Below are 18,901 nucleotides of genomic sequence, written 5' to 3' on the forward strand. Positions count from 1 at the left end.
TGGCGCCCTTTCCTTTCCACCCCTCCATCCTTTCTGGTCCCCTATTTTCTCCAATGTAAATATGAAAACGTTATAAATTTATGGTTTTAATAAATAAAAATACAGTTATGTTTTTAATATCTCACGTGTTACCATTCAAAAGAGGTTCATTTTAGGTATGTGTTTAATTCGTACATAATGACATCAAAATGAGAGGAATCTCTTAGCTTAAATTGCTACATGATTTTGCAATACAATTATTGTGTTATGCAGCAGTAACTTCGACTAATTCTTGACTACGCAAATCCAAATTCTTAAGAAAACATAACTACGCTTACGTATTCAGACATGAAGTTTTGGCGCTACTCAAGCGGGACGTCCCTTTTGCTGCCCCCGAGGGTGACGCCCCATCTGTTATCCGAGTTGCCCGGCCCTTAAACCGCCTCTATTAGATTCCTTCTAGGTCGTGAATTCTTCATCAAGTCGTAGAATTAAACGCAATACTTTTGCAGATTCCATTGTTAACCTTCTTGTATTAAACTCTTTTACTCATTTGAAGTAATTATGATGATCTAAGGATTCCAAAACCTAAAATCGTGTAGCTATTTTATCCACAATATTTAAGCAAAAATATTTACAAATTACACGAGAATAATCCTTGTGTTGTTTTTTTATTAAAACCCAAATAAATAAATAAATAAATAAATAAATATTCCGACCAGTGTTGGTTCGCAAGTTTGGCAGTTTTTACTATTTTTTTTATACAAGTAGAAAATTGATCGTGATGTGCTGAAACAGGAACATCCAAACATAGATCTCGAAAGTTTATACAGAGGCGTAATTTGGTTCGGCAAAGAGGACACTTGCCCACAAATTTTCAGGCTAATAAAAATGTATAAGTTAATGGTACTTTTGTTAACATCCTGGAACCTTAGTATCAAAGAATCCAGTAGTATTTACGATTTCTCAAATGTAACAGTATATTCTGGCTTTCAACAATAGTCCTAGTTGATATTTTTATGGTGTTGAAAACACTTTTGACTCTGCCTCCCAAAGTTAAGCTCCAAGTTCGATTCTAACCCTCCGAAGTTGGGTCCCAAGTTATACATCTCGTATATATATATCAAGAATGAATAATTAATGTAAAAATACTGTACCATCTCTTTGTGACCTTCTATAGGAATATCCGTCCTCTCGTCGGTAACCAAAATGGAGAAACTTCAGAAATCCTCTTTTTATTCTGAATAAGGGATCATCCTTTTTGAAAGAATATCGAGTTAGTATATGTATACAATTTTCAAATATAGATTCATGCAAAATTATACAATACCACAAAGAAAAACACTCCGCACAAACAACATGCAAGAATACTGCAAAACAATAAAATCACACATAGACCCTCCTATTGGGTAAACGTGCACTACACTCCTTAAGATTCTTATTGTTAACATGTGTAAAAATTGATTTGGAAATGGTGAAAAGAAAGCGGCTCTTTTGGAATGAAACAGTAGTGTTTTTTTTTTGGTTGGACTTCTTTCCATAAAGTGTTTCAAATCAATAAAAATACATTACTTGGCTGCGCTTTTCATGTTCCACAGCTTTAATCTATTCCTCTACTGTAAAGGGACACTCATATCTAAATCAAAATACAACTTTCAACATGGAATTCAAAACAAGACACAAGCAGTAGTTGCAAAAATGCCGACTTCTTTGAATGGAAGTGTGAACTTCCTATTTCAGTAGGCTTATTAAATACATCAATGTAGTACATAAACATTCGCATAACTAGAGTAGTTTTGTATGTAATTTGTAAATAGAATCTAATAGCATATGATGTGATATTCATTGTTTGAATTTGAAAATGAACATGAAGGAAAGAAAGAAGAAAGAAAATAGTGCTACCTCTTTTAAGGGGGTTAAGCCATGTTAAAGCATAGGCCAAAATTTCAATGGATAACCGTACAACTAATATAAATTCGGTAAGAAAGACATTTTCCGAAATAAAAGATTATTTTATTCACTAGAACTTGTGAGCCTTATAATTTTGTTACGATTGAAGGTATATAACTAATTAACAGAAAATGAAAGGTCTCCGCCATGTTCAAACTTCTGCGTACAGATGGCGCTGAAGTGGTAGTTTTGTCAATACGGGTGCATTTTCTTCTTTTATGACTAGTATTGAAGATTTCGTAGTTAAACAAAGATCACATGTTCTTTCCGCAAGCATCTGAAATACTATGGGAAAAAATGAAAACATTTCGTACCTTCAGAGAGTAGTGCTTATTATCAAAATTTTCGAAGTGGCGTTTAGTCGCAATATACTCCGTGGTGCAGATTTTAGCCAACAGTGTTACCGAGGTTTCACTCCGTGCCTTCTAACGATATGATCAATGCGAGTGCTTCGAAATTGTGAAGTTAGAAGTGAAGAGTCTGTGATGAAATATTAGCTAGTTGCGTAATATATAATTACAGAAAAAAATCAAGATTAAATTGTGGATCTAAGTAAGTATCGTTTTTATTACAAAATTGTTCTGTGTTATTATAAGTCAGTGAATTTATTGAAACCTAAGTTAATATCAAATAATCTTGAAATTAAGAAAATAAATCTGTGTTCAAAATCTAGATAGCATGGAAGGCTCTGGGCCATCCGGAAAAAGTTTCCCGTTTGTAAGAAATTCAACAAATTTCATACAAGTGAGGGAAATGTCTAACGAGGAATGTAATAATAAGAACAGAAAGGACGTCCAAATGGACATGAACGAAATAATGGAAGGAAAAAAGGATACAACTTCAAGTAAAGAAGGAGAAAATATGGATGTTGAATTGGTTACTAAGCAACCAAAAAGTCAAGACACTAAATGAAATCGAGCAAGAGTTAATGAAAAGGAGGAATCAGTAAATGCTCCAAAAATTTTCAAAGCAAAGCGTGAAACAGAATGTTGGTAGCTTTTGTACTATTATGTTAGGTAGTCACTTAAGAGAAGCTAGAATTAAGGTGAATTATGTTAAGGCATCGGGTCCTAATCGTGCAACAGTTTACTTTTTAACATCCAATGATGCAAATTACTTTTACTTGAACAAAGAGTTTCAAGAGAAGTACAAGGTAAATGTCAAAATCCCGAAGAGTCTTTTACACAGAATGGGACTAATATTTGGGTTACCGTTACATATAAATTTAGAAGTAGTACAAGATGAAGCAGAGGCTGAGAGAAATATTCCAAAACTCAAAATGGAAAGAATGAAGAAGAAGATTAATCAAGAAAATGGGGAATTTGTGTTCAAACCGACCAAATTGATCGGCGTAACGTTTCAATCACAAAGGTTGCCCTCGCATGTAAAGCTACTCAGTAACATATGTCAGATACAGTGTCTCTCAAAAGTTTTAGGACAACGACATTTTAAACTAGGCAACCCAAATTACGTAAGGCGCTGGTGGATTGCGGGTAGAGCAGGCGCGGTTGGCTGTATAGCGCAAATGTGCAGTGAACCCCCAGTAATATACAAAATAAACAATAACTGAGAAGTTCATAAGCGTAGAGTGGCAAATTCTCTTAGTGAGAAGGAGAAACCGGGGGCCAGAGCCACTCAGCTCCCCCGTAATTCCGTTTCGTGCAAAGCCTCCGCTGAACCTCCGCAAGCCAACCCCTACCATGCTAAAAGCTTAGGACGGCTAGCAGAAGCTCGACGAGTACATATGGCGAAAATACATGCAGTCGGCTACTCCAGGAAGCTCGTCTCGTCAAAACGGACATGCGCAGTTCGTAGGATCACCAGCGAGCTGGAGTCAACCACGCTCTTCTCTCTTCCAGTGTTGCACTATGTGTTTCAATTTGAATTCATTTGGCATTCTCTTTGTATTTTTATATTTTACAAGACTTATTAGATTAATGAAGAGGGTGTAATATAAATGTAGAGGTGACCCCAAACGAAAGCTAGAAGTAAAGATGATGGGACAAATAAGATAAATATGATAGAAAACAACTTGCCTACACATTCAGAGTTTTCATCTTTAAGATGGAAACACTTCAGGTGGAAGGAGCCGAAAAGTCAAAAATAGCGCGAGGGCGAGGGGTTGCTTATCGGACAAGACTTAAACAACCTTTTGGTCTTCTTACGTCAGACTAAATGCTTTCGTTGACATGTTAGGCTTTTTAGGTTTAGTTGTCTTAGAATATATACACTCAATTTTCGGGGCTTACCGTGCTTGACCAAAAATGTAATATTTGCTATTTATTCAAGCCTAACCTAACAATGAAGACATTTCGCACTTACGTCAGAAGACGACCAAAAAGTTGTTTGGGTTTCGTGCGATCAGTTATACTCTAGCGCGAGAGGGTGTTCGAAGGGACGCGCGCATTTAACTTTGTTACGTGTCATTGTCTCCATACTTGTTAGTTTGTTTTGAAGTGCATGGCTGGTGATTGAAATATATATGGCATAGTGATACGTTGAGTGAAGTGAGGTGGATTGTGTATTGGAAGGAGTGTAGTTGTTGCTGTGCGAGAAGTTAACATATTGCATAGAATAGAATCTAATCGCTTTGATTTAGTGATATACTTTCGAATAGTTATATAAGAATTATCTTGTAATCAAGGGGACTTGGGTTCGATTACTGATACATACTCATTTTAGCAGGCAGAGATTTGTATTTTTAACTGTAGGTTCAGGATCCAGTTCCAATAATATAGTCTATTTGACAGTGGTGGGACCAGAAAAGAGTTGGCAAGAGTGGAAGAGGCAAAATTGAGGCGAGAATATTTTCTGAATTCTGAGATACCCCTAAATACAATACCATACGAAAATCTTAAAATAAAATGATCGCCCCCTACACACACACTCCTTGGTGCTGTCACTGTTATCTGAGCATAAAGCAAATTAACTTTGTCAGTAATCTACAGGCCAAAATTTGATAATTTTCCCAGTACTATCTCTACGAACCAAAGCGTGTAGTGTCTCAAAAGGTTTAGATAAGTCCACTTTGCATAATTTTGGTGAACCCCCAGGAAAATTATGCACGAGCCGCGCCTGGTATAGAGTTAGGCTAAATTTCAGGGTTGCCATATGCACAATAGATATTTGTGAAGTTCGCGAAAAGAATAAAACCAAGTATTATTGTATAAAACTCTAAAAAATATATCAGCATTACATTTGTCACAAATAAGAAATACTTTCTGAAAGAAAGAAAATCGATTTTCTAGTATTTCATCGCTGATGAGTCTACACAAAGGAAAAGAGAAGAGAAGAAACGAAAAGGGACAAAAAATGAGAGGAGAAAAGAAAGAGCGAAAGGGGAAGAGGAAACGTAAAAGAGGGAAGAAAAGATAGGAGGACAGATGTGGATAGGAGGAGTAATGAGGAGAAAGGAAAAAGATGCTAGGAGAGATGAGGAAAATGGAGCAAAGAGGAGAAGAGAGAATTTGAAAGAAATGAGAGAGAAGGAGAATAGGAGGTTTGATAGGAGAGGAGGAGAACAGAAGAAGGGAAAGAGAGTAAAAGAGAGAACATGAGAAGAACAAAAAGAAGAGGATAAGAGTGCAGTGAAGTCGTAAATCTAAGACAGGAGAGGAGATAAGAGGAGTGGAGAAGAATGGGATGGAGACAAGAGGCGAGAACAGGAGGGAAGGCAATATGACATATAAGCAAAGGAGAAGAAGGGGAGAGATGAAGGAGAAGGAGACAAGAGATAGGAGACGAGAGAAGAGATGAGGTATTTGTAGAAAATATCGTCTCAGCGTCAAGAATTGATGCATTGATCAAAATATCGACATGAAACATTCAATAATATTTTAAAATGAATTGGAGAATGTATTAGATCTGTGCGAAATGCCATTTGGCTGAGTTCAGAGCGAGATAAAATTTGCCACGTAAGATCTTTGATTCTACCTGCGATTATACCACTAAAAACATGGATGTAATTTTCATATTTATAAGAATTATCCAATTTTTCTCCATTTCTCAGTTCGATGAAATGGAGGTTTTGTTATTTAACATTTCTCCTTCCCCCATCGTTAATTCCAAACAGAATCATTCCGTTTCACACTGCATGGACAATGAACACAATGCGATATGTCTAAAACTCATGGAAATTTTCTGCAACCGGAGGGGTTTGAACACACGACCATCAGGTTGACAATCTAGAACGGTAAACACTACCCTACAAACTTTCGTTCATGAGAATAGCTAGAAGGAGCTGACCAGTGTGAAATGTAGAAGCAACTCTACTCCTACATGAAATGTGCAAAGAATACTTGTTTGTAATAAAGAAATCGAAGGTAGAAGGAATCGGCGCAAACATTTAATGGAGAATTGCACATGATGAAAACTTTTCATTCGATATTTGTGGAGGTATCCTTGCATTGAACTGGAGTGGATAAAGGGGTAAAATTAGTATGTCCTGAATTACCACAAATATAAATAGTCATTTCATTTATATTTGTCAATGTCTTTGAAGCAGTACACAATTATCGTTAGAGTATCATAATTCTCGATCTTATACGTAAAAATATCCCTTTGAACATGTGTCAATTCATTTATTTGTTTAATTTTTTTTATTAAATTCCAGATGCAGAACAATGTAGCCACTCTACACTGCTATTACAAATAATGCTACAATGCTCTTGTTTAATAAAAGAAGAATTAAAAAAAGAGCACGTCGTAATGGGACTCGAACCTGGGACCGCTTGATGCCCAGTCGAGAACTCTAAGCAATACAGCACGGCTTTACCTTCCTTTCAAACAATAATTTTTATATATTCAGTCACTCCAATATTGTAAGTGTCGTTGGATATTCATGAAGTTGAACTTTTACTTTAATTTTGAATTTCTTTTCTTGTATTTGCAGCTATCTTCGAGAAAATATCTCGAAGTGATGAAGAAAAACGAGAATTTTGATGTAGCGTTAACAGCGATGTGCACAATTTTTAATAAAAAGTACCAGAAGATTGGTCCAAACAGTAGATTATTCCAATTTTAAAAACAGGCAAGGATCCTCAAGTAGGTAACTCATATAGACCTATAGCTTTGACGTCAGTTATAGGAAAGATATTTGAGAAACTGATACAAAAAAGAATAGAATGTTTTTTTTAGAAAGCCAAAACATATTTCAGTTCGAACAAATAGGATTTCGAAAGGGATTAGGATGCCAGGACGGATTAATCACTCTATCCTCTTATATTTTCGACTCACTGAAAAGAAAAATAATTCCATTAGCTGCATTCTTAGATGTAAGCGCAGCTTATGATAATGTAGATATTAATATCCTAATCCAAACAATACAACAGCTAAAAATACTCACAACTATGTTTTGATATTATGGAAGTTACTGAGTAAAAGATCTGTATATTTCCACTTTTTCAGTGAAAGTAGAGGACCTTATTCAGCCTGCAAAGGGTTACCTCAGGGAAGTCCTTTAAGTCCTTTGTTATTCAACATACATATGATCGGGATGGAAAGGAAATTAATTCCAACAGTCAATTATCTTCAATATGCAGATTATATCTGTATCTATATAATATTACAATTTTTACTAAAAAGAGAACACCTCCAATAGTTTACTCAATGTCTCGAAAAACAAGAATTCCCATTACATCCAGAGTAAAATATTTAGGTGTCCTCTTGGATGAAAAACTAACTTGGAAGGGTCAAATTAAAGCAATACAAGTCAAGTCAGAAAAAGTGTTTAATTTGTTCAAAGGAATAGCAAATACTCAGTGGGGATGTCATCCTCGAGTTATGCTTTTATTTTACAAGAATTATTTTCGGCCTATGATAGATTATTCTCTATTGGCAATGTGTAACTTGACAGAAGGAAAATTGAATTCCATTGATTTCATACAAAGGAGATTCTTGAGAAAATGTCTAGGCGTTATGAACAGCACTCCAAACGTAGTAGTATACATGGAAGCGGGTGAATGTTCCATTTCATGTAGACAGAAGATGTTAGCAGCAAATATGCTCTTCAAAGTGAAATCATATTGTGAGCATCCTTTCAACAATGTACTAAAATATATGATACACTTACATGAAACAGAAAAAGTAACAAACAGAAAAGCTGCTATGTGTATAGAATTGTATAATTCGTTTTGTCAAGAATACCAGGATGTTCTACAGATGTGTTCACGGCCAGTTTTTTCATTACATTATCCTCAACACTCTGGATAATATTCATTTCCCTCGTTATTCGCACATATCGGAATATTTTACTTAATGGCAAAGTTTTTTATTACATATACACAGATGGATCTAAAAGTGAGTCAGGAGTTTAGATGCGCAGTGTACGATCCACAACATAAAACAGACCTATTATTTCGGCTTCCGCAAGACTTACGCAATTTACCAAGCTTTAATGTATGTCCAAAAATTAAATTTACGAAAGCTCTTAATACTTACTGACTCGCAAAGTGTATTACAGGCGCTTAAATCTTCTTACAAGAGTCTTTAAAAATTATCCCCTTATATTATAAATTGTATACAATTAGTTCAAACAATACAAAAATCTGGAAAAACCATTGAGTTTTCTTGGGTTAAAGCTCATAGTAATATTACAGGCAATTCTCATGTAGATGAATGTGCAAAGAAAGCAATGTGTCTTCCAAATATTGGAGAATCATACAGACCATTTGTTTAATTCAAAACACACAAACCATGGTTTCATCTTGTAAGTGCTACAAGAAATGTAATTATATTAATTAATAGACTGAGAATGGGCCATTTGTGTACTAGGCAACATTTATCCAAAATTGGAATAACGAACAATAAGAAATGTGAATGTGGCTGGGAAAGTGCAGATGCACAACATATAATACTGGAATGCTCAAAATATAATAGAGAGAGAAATATCGTGTATAAAACTTTAAATCATTTAAAGGTTCAGTTTTTAAAAAATTCTTAAGTTCAGTTGTTAATCCAGATGTGCAGATTGGTTATAGTTTGTTATCATTTTTAAGGGAGTGTAACATACAATTGTAAAAGGCAAAGTGTTCTTTAAAAAAACAACTAATAATCTGATATCTGTAAAATAGGGGGGAAAACTGATAATTTTAATGTAAACAATTGTGTACATTTTATATGTGTATTGTTATGGACAAAAGCGGCAAAAAAGCTGTTAGGTTTCAAATAGAGGAATGAATAAATGAATAAACTAAGTTACCAGAGGATAACGAATCCAGTAAATGTTGGAAGAAAGAAACATCGGAAAAACTGAAAGGTAAGTCTTATATTTAAATGCATGTTGCTTAATCCATCAAAAGCAAAACGTTTGCAGTATGCAAGAGTGATGCAGAATGTATGATTTATTTATATGTTGAGGAAATACCTTCCGATATAATTTCTGTGAGAATATCGCTTCAACTTGTCTACTTTTCAAAGCAGCACGCATTTTCCCTTACAAACGAAGTTGATAATTCTTTGCAATTGAAAAATCAGAAGAGATCGTTATTTTAAATTAGGCATAATGCAGATATTACAGTTTTGTGATTATTCCTAGAGCATGAAATACCTTGATATAGATTATGTTCTGGCATTAAATCGATATTGCACAAAATGCTCTACTATCGTTCCTGTAAGATTATTTTCGTATTTCACTGGTGCTATTCAAATGTACTACATCGGAATTTGTATTACGAATCAGTCGTTCATTATAGTTTCACTTTGCCCTTGTACATGGTTGAAACGAGTCGTTTCTGACCTCTTTTGAACAAGATTTTTCTCCTTTTTGTTTTTGAAACTTGAACACGGTTCATAAATCTCGCAAATGTTAAATGCATTAAGTAGGTTAAGCTAATTTAGGTTGGATTGGAATAGATTTAATGTGAGATCCCCGAATTTTGTGCAAGTTCTGGACAACGTTCTGTTAACTTCTTTCACAGCATCAGGTCAGAAAACCGGTTTCGTAAGCTGTATAAAACTCTTCGGTTTTCTCATTCTTTCATAATTTTGAACGCCTTGTAATGGTAGTGCAGCATTTCGAATACGTTCATGCTTTATGTATTTAAAGTGTAAAAGTACACCCTAACAGCTAAAAGGGTAAAGTCCTAACCGCCTACCAAACAATAGTTTGCGTGTTTACTGAGAATTTACAAATTACTATAGATTAGTAAAGATTAGAAGTTCAAATATTTTACAAGTGCAAGGCCAATCATTTATTTGTGGGTAAGATTGACTGATTTTCAGAGAAGTCATAATTTGTCCACATTATGCTACGAATATTTGATGCAATAACCTACTGAAGTCCAAGTCATATTCATAGGCGTGCGCACGGGTGCTCACGGACGTTCGCAGATTTTTTTCCACATAGGGACAAGCAAGATATTTTTTCATGGGACATATTACCCCGATAATATGCCCATGGGGCTGTCCACTCAAAAACACCACTTGAATTTGAAATTATCGCATACTTGCGTCCCCCCATTACAGAATAATTAATGTAAATTACTATGACTGAAATCAAATTATACATGTGAAATATATACTTTTAGATTGATATTCGTTTTCGAAGTGGGAGGTGTGATAATCCTTGCCTCCCTTCTAGACGTTCCATGCCCCTACATTATTATACTTCCACTTAGAAATTTAGTGTAGAGGAATCTTATGACTGTTATTAAACGATATTATTGGAGAAAATGAAGTATTTCAAGCCGATGAAAATTCAAATTAACTACGGGGAAGGGGTAGCAGTGACGCAACCACAATGGGGCACAGGGGCATTGCCTTATCCCAATCTTGGACAGAAATCAATTCTAGGAGGGCAAACATTGAAGTAAGAGAAAGTAAGGCTAGCAGAAATTAAGAGTAGTAAGACAATAGGATACTGTGATGGACTTTTCCCAGCGTCCACCCAAAGGTTTATTTTTTTGTTTATTTTTTTTTTCTTATTTTCGAAAGTTAGCGTGGGTCATGGGAACGCTCATGGACGTCACCCCTATTTTTGACCACCTCCTTCGCACAGCATGGTGCTGTCACAGTATGTGAATTTACCACCATGCGACTTTCACGGCCAAGGGACAGAATGCAGCAGCCAGTCTAGAAAGCTGAAAAAATGTAACAATAGAGCTAGGTCTCCCCAACGAAATGCGCGCCTGGACGTCAGTGTTGCCAGGCATGTCAAAATTTCACCGGCATAAGTATGTAAAGGTATCACTTTGTCTTTTCCTCTTTCAACTTTCTAGATCTAGTGATTTTCTTCCATGCTAGATGGCTCCACACCCTCCATTCTAGGGGGGGTCTCTTCCGATTCGAGTCGCACCATATTTTCAGACATTCTCACGTCAAGCCTTTTCTCTGTCCATCTGTGCGATCATATATTTGTCTCTCGAATATTTACAAGCCTGTCACCATTTCGAAAACATCCCTTGCGTAAATTTCAGAATTAAGCTCAATGGAGAACTATTTACCTTCATAAATTTCGAACCTAGGCATGTTTCTGTCGACTTTAGTAAAAGGGTGAGTTATATATAACGTTGTAAACTTGCCAGGTCACACACCCTCCATTCCATGTTCATTGTCAATAGTGCGTCAGTAGTGCATAATGGAGAAGAAAGTGCAAGCTCCTGATTGGTCAGAGGAGCACAATAGTGCAAAATAGTGTTTCCAGGAGTGTGGAGAGTCCTGGGACAGACAGTCTAAGTTTTAACGGTGAAGAAGTAAGGAGGCAAAGTGGTCGCTCTCGAAAAGTTCTTTGATTCTTTGCCTTGTACGCATATGAGAGCAGTGCGGATCTGTTGACGCTCGGGCGTGTGAACGTGCAAGTGTTAAAACAGCGCCAAGTACGAACTGTGTGCAGTGCTGATTTGTTGACGCTCGGACGTGTGAACGGGAAAGTGTTGAAGCGCCGTCAAAGTACGGCGAGTCCAACGTTAAGATGCCAGCAGAACAGCTTATACAGTAATCACGCGTGCTGAAATGGACTGAACCGGAGACGACCAAGGAACCCACCAGTGGTTCTGGCTGCCATACAGAAGGACTGCTATCATTTCATCTATTACCCCCCCCCCCCATCCATATCTCTTCAAACGTGACGTCAGGACCATATTAGAAGACTGGGCCCCAACGATGAACTCAGTGCGCGCTTATATATATATTTTTTCTTTCTAATGTGCATCGGCAGACAAGGTAATGTGCAAACTGTAGTGTAGTACGCGTACTGCATGCATTATGTAATTGGCCAATAATTTCAACTCTTCATTGCTAATTTAGTTGTGACAGTGTGTATAAATTTTATAAATATGTTTATAGGTCTTTATTCTTGGATCAGTTTTGGTCACCTTGCATAGTTAGCCAAACTAATAGAAATTAAAATTATGGAAATAATAATGATTCTGTTTGCATCTCGATTTACCTACTCATATTAAGTTTCACCTGCAAATGTGTGTGTTACAAGGAGCCAGTTGAGGTTGTATGTATAGCTAGCCGTGGATTTAATTTTTGATTTGTCTTGTTTTGTTGCCCAACTGGTTCCCGGAGGCACTGTTGCCTCCATGATGTGGTGGCTCCCTATTTCTACCGGTAGGCAGTCATTACAATACTCAAAATGGAATTAGTTTTCACGTCTTTCTATCATATTTTTCCCATACGGCCAGGAGCACTTGTAGGGAGTACAGAGGGGCAATTGCCCTTCGACTTCAAATTTTATATAAAAAACAAAAATACATTTCGTAAAATTTTCTTGCTCGCTTCGCTCTCAATATCTGCATTTCTTACAGTCTTGCCAAGACCATACTCATAGCTAGGGGACGGCGGGAGTTGTCCCTGGGCGCTGAACAATCTGAATGAGAAAAATTGTAAAAGAGAACCCCATGGTGCCCCGTTAAATTTATTACGCCATATTAAATCAATACTGTTTTCAATTTGCAAAAATTTGAATAGTGAAATGTTTTGCTCTCTTCGCTTGCAATTTATTTTCTGTACTGCATTGTAAATTAACAGAGACAGTGTAAGAACAATTAAGTACTTCAGACAGTTGCTCCTGTAATAGCTTGGCTTGGAGGAAAAAGAGCGCGCATATTTCAGAGACAATTTATATCATTTTTGCTGTTGGTTTGTTATGGGGCGGATGAATTGCAATGCAATAGAACTAAAACAGTGAGATAAAGTGAAGTTTTTCTTTCCCTACTGAACTTTCAAGGCTTTTGCGCCCCCTAATCAAATTGTCTGCGCACGCCTATGGTCATATTTCACATGCACTGTAATGATAGATCTGGGTCACTGAAGTGGGCTGACACCGTGAATCAAACCTTTCATAATTCTGTTATAACAGGACCACTTCGTTAACCATTATGGTGCAGTTAAGATCAATTATATTCACATCCACTTACACAACATCTCTAAGTTGTTTTCATTTTATTATTAACTCAACTTGTCTGTGGTTGTAACAATGTAATGAAAATTATTATTTCATCTTTGTTAAGTTCATAGTCTCATACACCATATTAACAAAATTTTTATTTGCTCCTTTTGCAGATGAACATTTGAGAATCTATTTGATGTGTCTTCCAAGAATACCTTGAAATTTGTGAAAAGGACAACAGATTTGACTAACAATGGCAACCTAATACCGTGGAAGTTTGTGGATATGCTTCTATGGAATCAAAATCGTCTGTGTGGATTTTTTGAACTGTACAGAATTTGCAGATACGTGGTTGAATGGTGATGGTTTACAAGATATCAAGAGTCCAAAATATACTCAAGAAATGATGTTGCAAGACTTCTTGATATCTGGTTGCAAGTAGTCAGCAATTTGGAACGGTATATTTGAGAAACTGAAAATAACGGGAATGGTATAACTTGTTTGTCTTGTCTGTCAAGTTATAGAACACCTTCCTTGAAATTTTTGCTAGTTCCAATTTTTAAGGATATTTGCTTTCTGAATGGGATGATGATTTCAAGACAGCAAGAAGCATACGCATCTATGAGAGAATGACATAATGTTTTGCAGGATGAGCAAGAAGGAGAATGAAGTTACATTGAAACAAAAATATAAATGTGAATTTATACGTATATCCCGAATATATAGTTTTAGTAGTCCCTTCATGCTATGATTTTTGAATGATTTGAATTTTATTCTAATGGTAATTATTACCATATTGTATCTTAGAAAACTTCTCTGCAAAAAACTTCTTATCTGATTTATACTGAACTCTAAGATATCAACAGTGTTTGGAAAGTTACTTTTCAAAAGTAATTCAAAGTTAATCACTTGAGAAATTAATTCAGTTATAATTACTGTAGCTTTAAAACGTATCTAATTTAGTTACTATTACAATTACTTTATTCTAGATTAGTTATATCTTGTAAGACATGGTTCAGAACATGAAATGCAAGCGCACTATTCATTTCATCACAGATGACCACCAACAACTTAGCATTTAGTTTCATATATAATTGAGGACTAACATTGTAAGTGCCAAAAGCGAAAGTGTTTGGAAATCGCATCGTTCCGCACATTAGTCCGTAAGAACGTGTACACTAGTAACCTCTTTACAAGCCCTTTGAACTACTTAGAGGGCTACCAGCCACATTTCACGTTTAACACATTATAAAGCATGGCACGTTCAACAGTTTAATTTGGAAAACGGTGTTTGAATTACTGTGACACTTACAGCGTTTACCAATTTTACTCTTCAATTATAACTACTGGTCTCCGTGTTGGAGTGGTTAGAACAGCGCGTTTCGACGCTAGGAGTCATGATCTTCTAAATGATTAATTGCAATAAAGGTTTTTCTTTAAAGCACTGCTTAGCGATCTTGCCCGTAGTCTTAGCAACTGGATGTATTAAGCAAGACTCTATATTACACTTAGACTTAAAGTCATTAGAGTTAGAAGGTAAGAAACGACTGCAATATTTTATTTCTGCATCTATTTTTTGTACATTTAAAAGTTCTTACTCATATGCTTGAAATGCCTCAATTCACACTTTTGCATTCTCACCTGAGAGAGGGATATACCTGCTTGGGATATATTTGATTTTGAGTATTGGAAGTATAGGATAGGCTCTGGTTCGAATCCCGACATGGGTATTCTTTGTATGTGATCCTTCATAAGTTTCATAATTTATCACTCATTCTCATCTTTGCGATTAGACAAAAACGACAGAAAAGCGTAGTGAAATACATTAAATCAATCAACCATATAATTATGACTAAGTTAATATATTTTATATGTAAATACAGAGGCAATAAAATCCACATCTTTTACTTAAGGATGAAAAAATAATATTTTCTTGTATTCTTGTTGAGCAAACAATATATTATTGAGAATTACTGTTGAACTGTGGTATACCAATGAGAATTGTTGGAGATTATATAGCCTTATGTCGAAATTATTCTAATAAAAATACGCTTGGAATAGATACTTTCTGGTTCTTCGCAATAAATAAGATTGTTCTCATTGTCTCACGATTTCAATAATCACTAATTCATCCATTCTTTCAGGCGGGGATATAATTCAACAAATTGTAAAAATGGAACAGAAGAAAATTCCTTTCTATGCGAAAGAATGTACACTTCTGTTCAGATCAATTGGTACATACTTCAACTCTTCGACCCTATAAAGAGTGATACTTTATGTGAACAGGAGTGTACAACTAACTTTGAACTTAGTTACTAGTTAGGTGGAAAAATAACTGAATTTCAGGTACTAATTTCATAACGTAAGTAGTTTACAGTTAATGTTACTCGAAAATGTTACTGTTACTTCCAGAGACAGCTGCAGAACAAACCAGTATAATTCGAGAAGAACTGTGAAACAGGACGTTTGGCACTGTGCGGAGGCAACGTGTGTAAAATTGTACTTAAGTAGTATGAAACGAACAAATAATCACTGTGCTGCTCCTTTACCTTTATTCCCGGGTTTCAAATAAAGGCCTCCCCGATGGCGTAGTGGTAACGTCGTCGCCTTGTAGCTACTTAAGAGGTTCGATACATGGTGGAGGCGCATTGCACAGTGGTTCGGATCCCACTTTCAACTGTAAGTCCAGTCCTGATTTGCCTATCAGGGCATAAAAAGGACTTAAAACGTGAATTCAAGGTTTTCAAATAAATAATTTTCTTAAAGTATAGTAATTTGAGCTTTAATTTCCATTGCAACACAGTTAATCCTTGTTTCCATGTCATTAAAATGTTGACGAAGGAAAACGTTGATAGTATAAAAAATACACATAAAAACGTAAAGTTTCCACCTTCTAACAGGGTCTTCTTCAGACGAATATCCACAATTGAATATTCGTCTGATGAAGAACCTGTCAGAGAGTGAGAACGTTACGTTTTTATGTGTATTTTTTTATACTATAAAAGTTTTCCTCGGTCAGCATTTTAATGTTGTTTTTTTTTAATTTCCATCTTCAGTTTTCTTCCAATATTGCGAATAAGAACCTTTGCAGGTTTTAATATACCCGAAAATATTATAAGCAAAGATTATTTGGTCTTATCGTCATCCTGAGAAAATGGAACACTTTTTTGTATCAATTGTAATTCTGCAAGAAAAATACATTAAGAATCTGACACTTACAGCCTTGTGGAAAAATTAACATTAATACTTTTAAGCATTTTGAACAATGTTTATAATTGAAAAAATTGAAAATGTGTTTTATCTTTAACTTCATTTTACTAATACATGGTGCGGAAAATAATATCTTGTAAATGGCGTTTCAACAATGAAAGCACGGTGCGTGGCGTTGCGTTCTACCCAAGAATATTTTGAACGGTCACTCCATACACAAGGAAACAACTTCGCTGCAGGAAGCGAACGGAAACGTCTCTGCGCAAGTAGTGACACGAGACGGCTCTAGAAGTACCAATGAATACATGAGAGGGTATAACGAGTATCGTTATACGAGTCATATTATATTCAACTGTATTCATGTTTTTCTCTATATTATTGATAATGATTATTGATAATTAACCATGACTGTTGCTGCGCGCATGTTTGTATTCTTGAGGACTCGCAGAACAAAATTTTTATATCTGTTGGCAACATTGAGCAGCGCGATACGAGTAACAGATCTTTTGAACGGTTCATTGGTAATAACTGATCTTGATTTCCGAACGGGATCCAGCAAGAAAATGCTTCTTTCCTTAATGTGATTTAGCGAGTTCGTGAAAAACAAAGATTAAACCATGGGTTTTAATCATTCTCGGATATACGTTGGATGTGAAAGCAGTTCTGCACTGGGAATTGGACTTGTTGCCGGAAATTGCAGGTTGGAATCTGAACGTGAGGAACGGGTCGCGGAAGAGCGATTCAGGAGTTCGGGGAGAAAATATGGTAGACGCAGAAGTGAGCTGTTTGGATGCTGCAGATATCAAGGGATATCGGTCCATTTATAGGCGATCCATCCAAATTGAAGGATGCCTATGACCCACAAAGGATAAGATTACCTATTTCACGAGAAATTTGTGAGCGCAAGTGAAGGAGTGAGCGGATATGTGAAATTTATTTTCGCTCAATATTCACAAATTGAAGGACCCGGATGCATTGTAAGTAGGAATCCTTTTCTATCTAAGTGCTTACGGATAAACTCAAATCCAACTTGGAATACATGAAACTCATCGGCAATATACGTGATTTAAGCTAGCTTTCGTGTGCGTATATTATGGCCATAATACGAAACTCAATACGTCGTTAATTTGAGCGCGAAGCATATGCTTGAGGTAGCCATCTTGTCGAGAAAATCTCTCGCTGCCTAAGACTGTGTAAATATTAATTATTGTATATAATTTTAATTTATCGTGCTCAATTTATTCATTGTTTTCTGTGATATTTGTCAAAATTTACCTCATATCGATTGAGAGATTTGTAACGTATGTTCACGTCCGTTAGCTGTCAATAATTGAGGCTGCTAAAACTTACATAGACAAATTTCATTGTTGGTTTTCATACGTTGAAATGGTATAAAATTGTATTCGTCAGCAATGTCAAAATGATCTAAACTGGTAATTTTCAGATTATTTTCACACGTAATAATTTACGGTGTCAATGTGCATGTTGTGATCGATTTTAAGGAAAAAGACAGCGATCACATCAGTTGATATTCACGTATTAATACGCCATTGTCTGGCATGTTGGTAAGGTGCAAAATGTTGCTTACACAAAATATTGTGTTATGTGTTCGTCGTAATTCAAAATAAAATCCAGCAGATCTTATTTCTGCAATTGTTTTAGTTAATAAATGCTCATAAATCAACTCTCTAGTGTGAATATTATTAATTTACAGATTTCAATTCATGTAAGATAACCATGTGCATACTAATGTCAGTGATCTCTTACAGGTGGGGGGTTCACTTCTTACTGGTCACTCGTGCATGAATAATAACTCAAGAAATTGTTACTTACTTTTACCTTAGCGTATTCGTTATCGGGAAAGAATTTAAATTAAGTTCATCTTTCGGGTGCGTCAATAAGTCAACGGAGATGGGTTTATTTTAATATACAGGGTGGACAGGTGACAGCGGAATTTAGTATAAAGCATAAGTTCATTTCTGCTGCGGTTTTATACTTCTTGCGGTCAATAATGGTGAACATAAACTTTTAGGGTAATTTTGGTCAAGATTCTTTAGTTTGTTTAAGCTTAATTGTTGTAATTCTTTAACACGGCTACCAGCGTTACCGATGAGATGGGTGGGGTCACGTGTGAGAATTTGATGTGATTTCAGTGTTTTGTAATTGAGATGTCATCTAAATTGTTCACATTAACTTAATATACCTACCCATCAGGCTTTGACATTCTGATTGAGAGTTCTCACCTCTCAGGGTTCGTCACATTAAGATTACGAGACGTCAGTGTTAAAAGTTTTATAGGCATTAAGCAAATTTTTATTTTAATTTTTGGGCAAAAAAAAAAAAAAAATGGGAACGGAAAACGAACCTGTGACGTTGGAATCGTTGTTCGCGTTCATCAAGCAGAGTGATGAAAGGAATGATCAACGGTTC

The 18,901-nt window shown here is 35.8% G+C and overlaps 1 protein-coding gene across 1 annotated transcript in view; it reads right to left on the reverse strand.

Annotated features, from left to right (window-relative positions):
* LOC145986691 (aminopeptidase N-like) overlaps positions 1–18,901 on the reverse strand; it is a 170,497-nt gene that overhangs the window by 126,256 nt on the left and 25,340 nt on the right. Inside the window, exon 3 of the mRNA XM_083121004.1 lies at positions 1,137–1,236. Within this exon, the coding sequence (XP_082977130.1) occupies positions 1,137–1,236 (100 nt within the window). The remainder of the gene's footprint in view (positions 1–1,136; positions 1,237–18,901) is intronic.

The sequence above is a fragment of the Lepisma saccharinum genome, chromosome 4 (genome assembly GCF_977018435.1).
Source record: "Lepisma saccharinum chromosome 4, izLepSacc3.1, whole genome shotgun sequence".
Lineage (NCBI taxonomy): Eukaryota > Metazoa > Arthropoda > Insecta > Zygentoma > Lepismatidae > Lepisma > Lepisma saccharinum.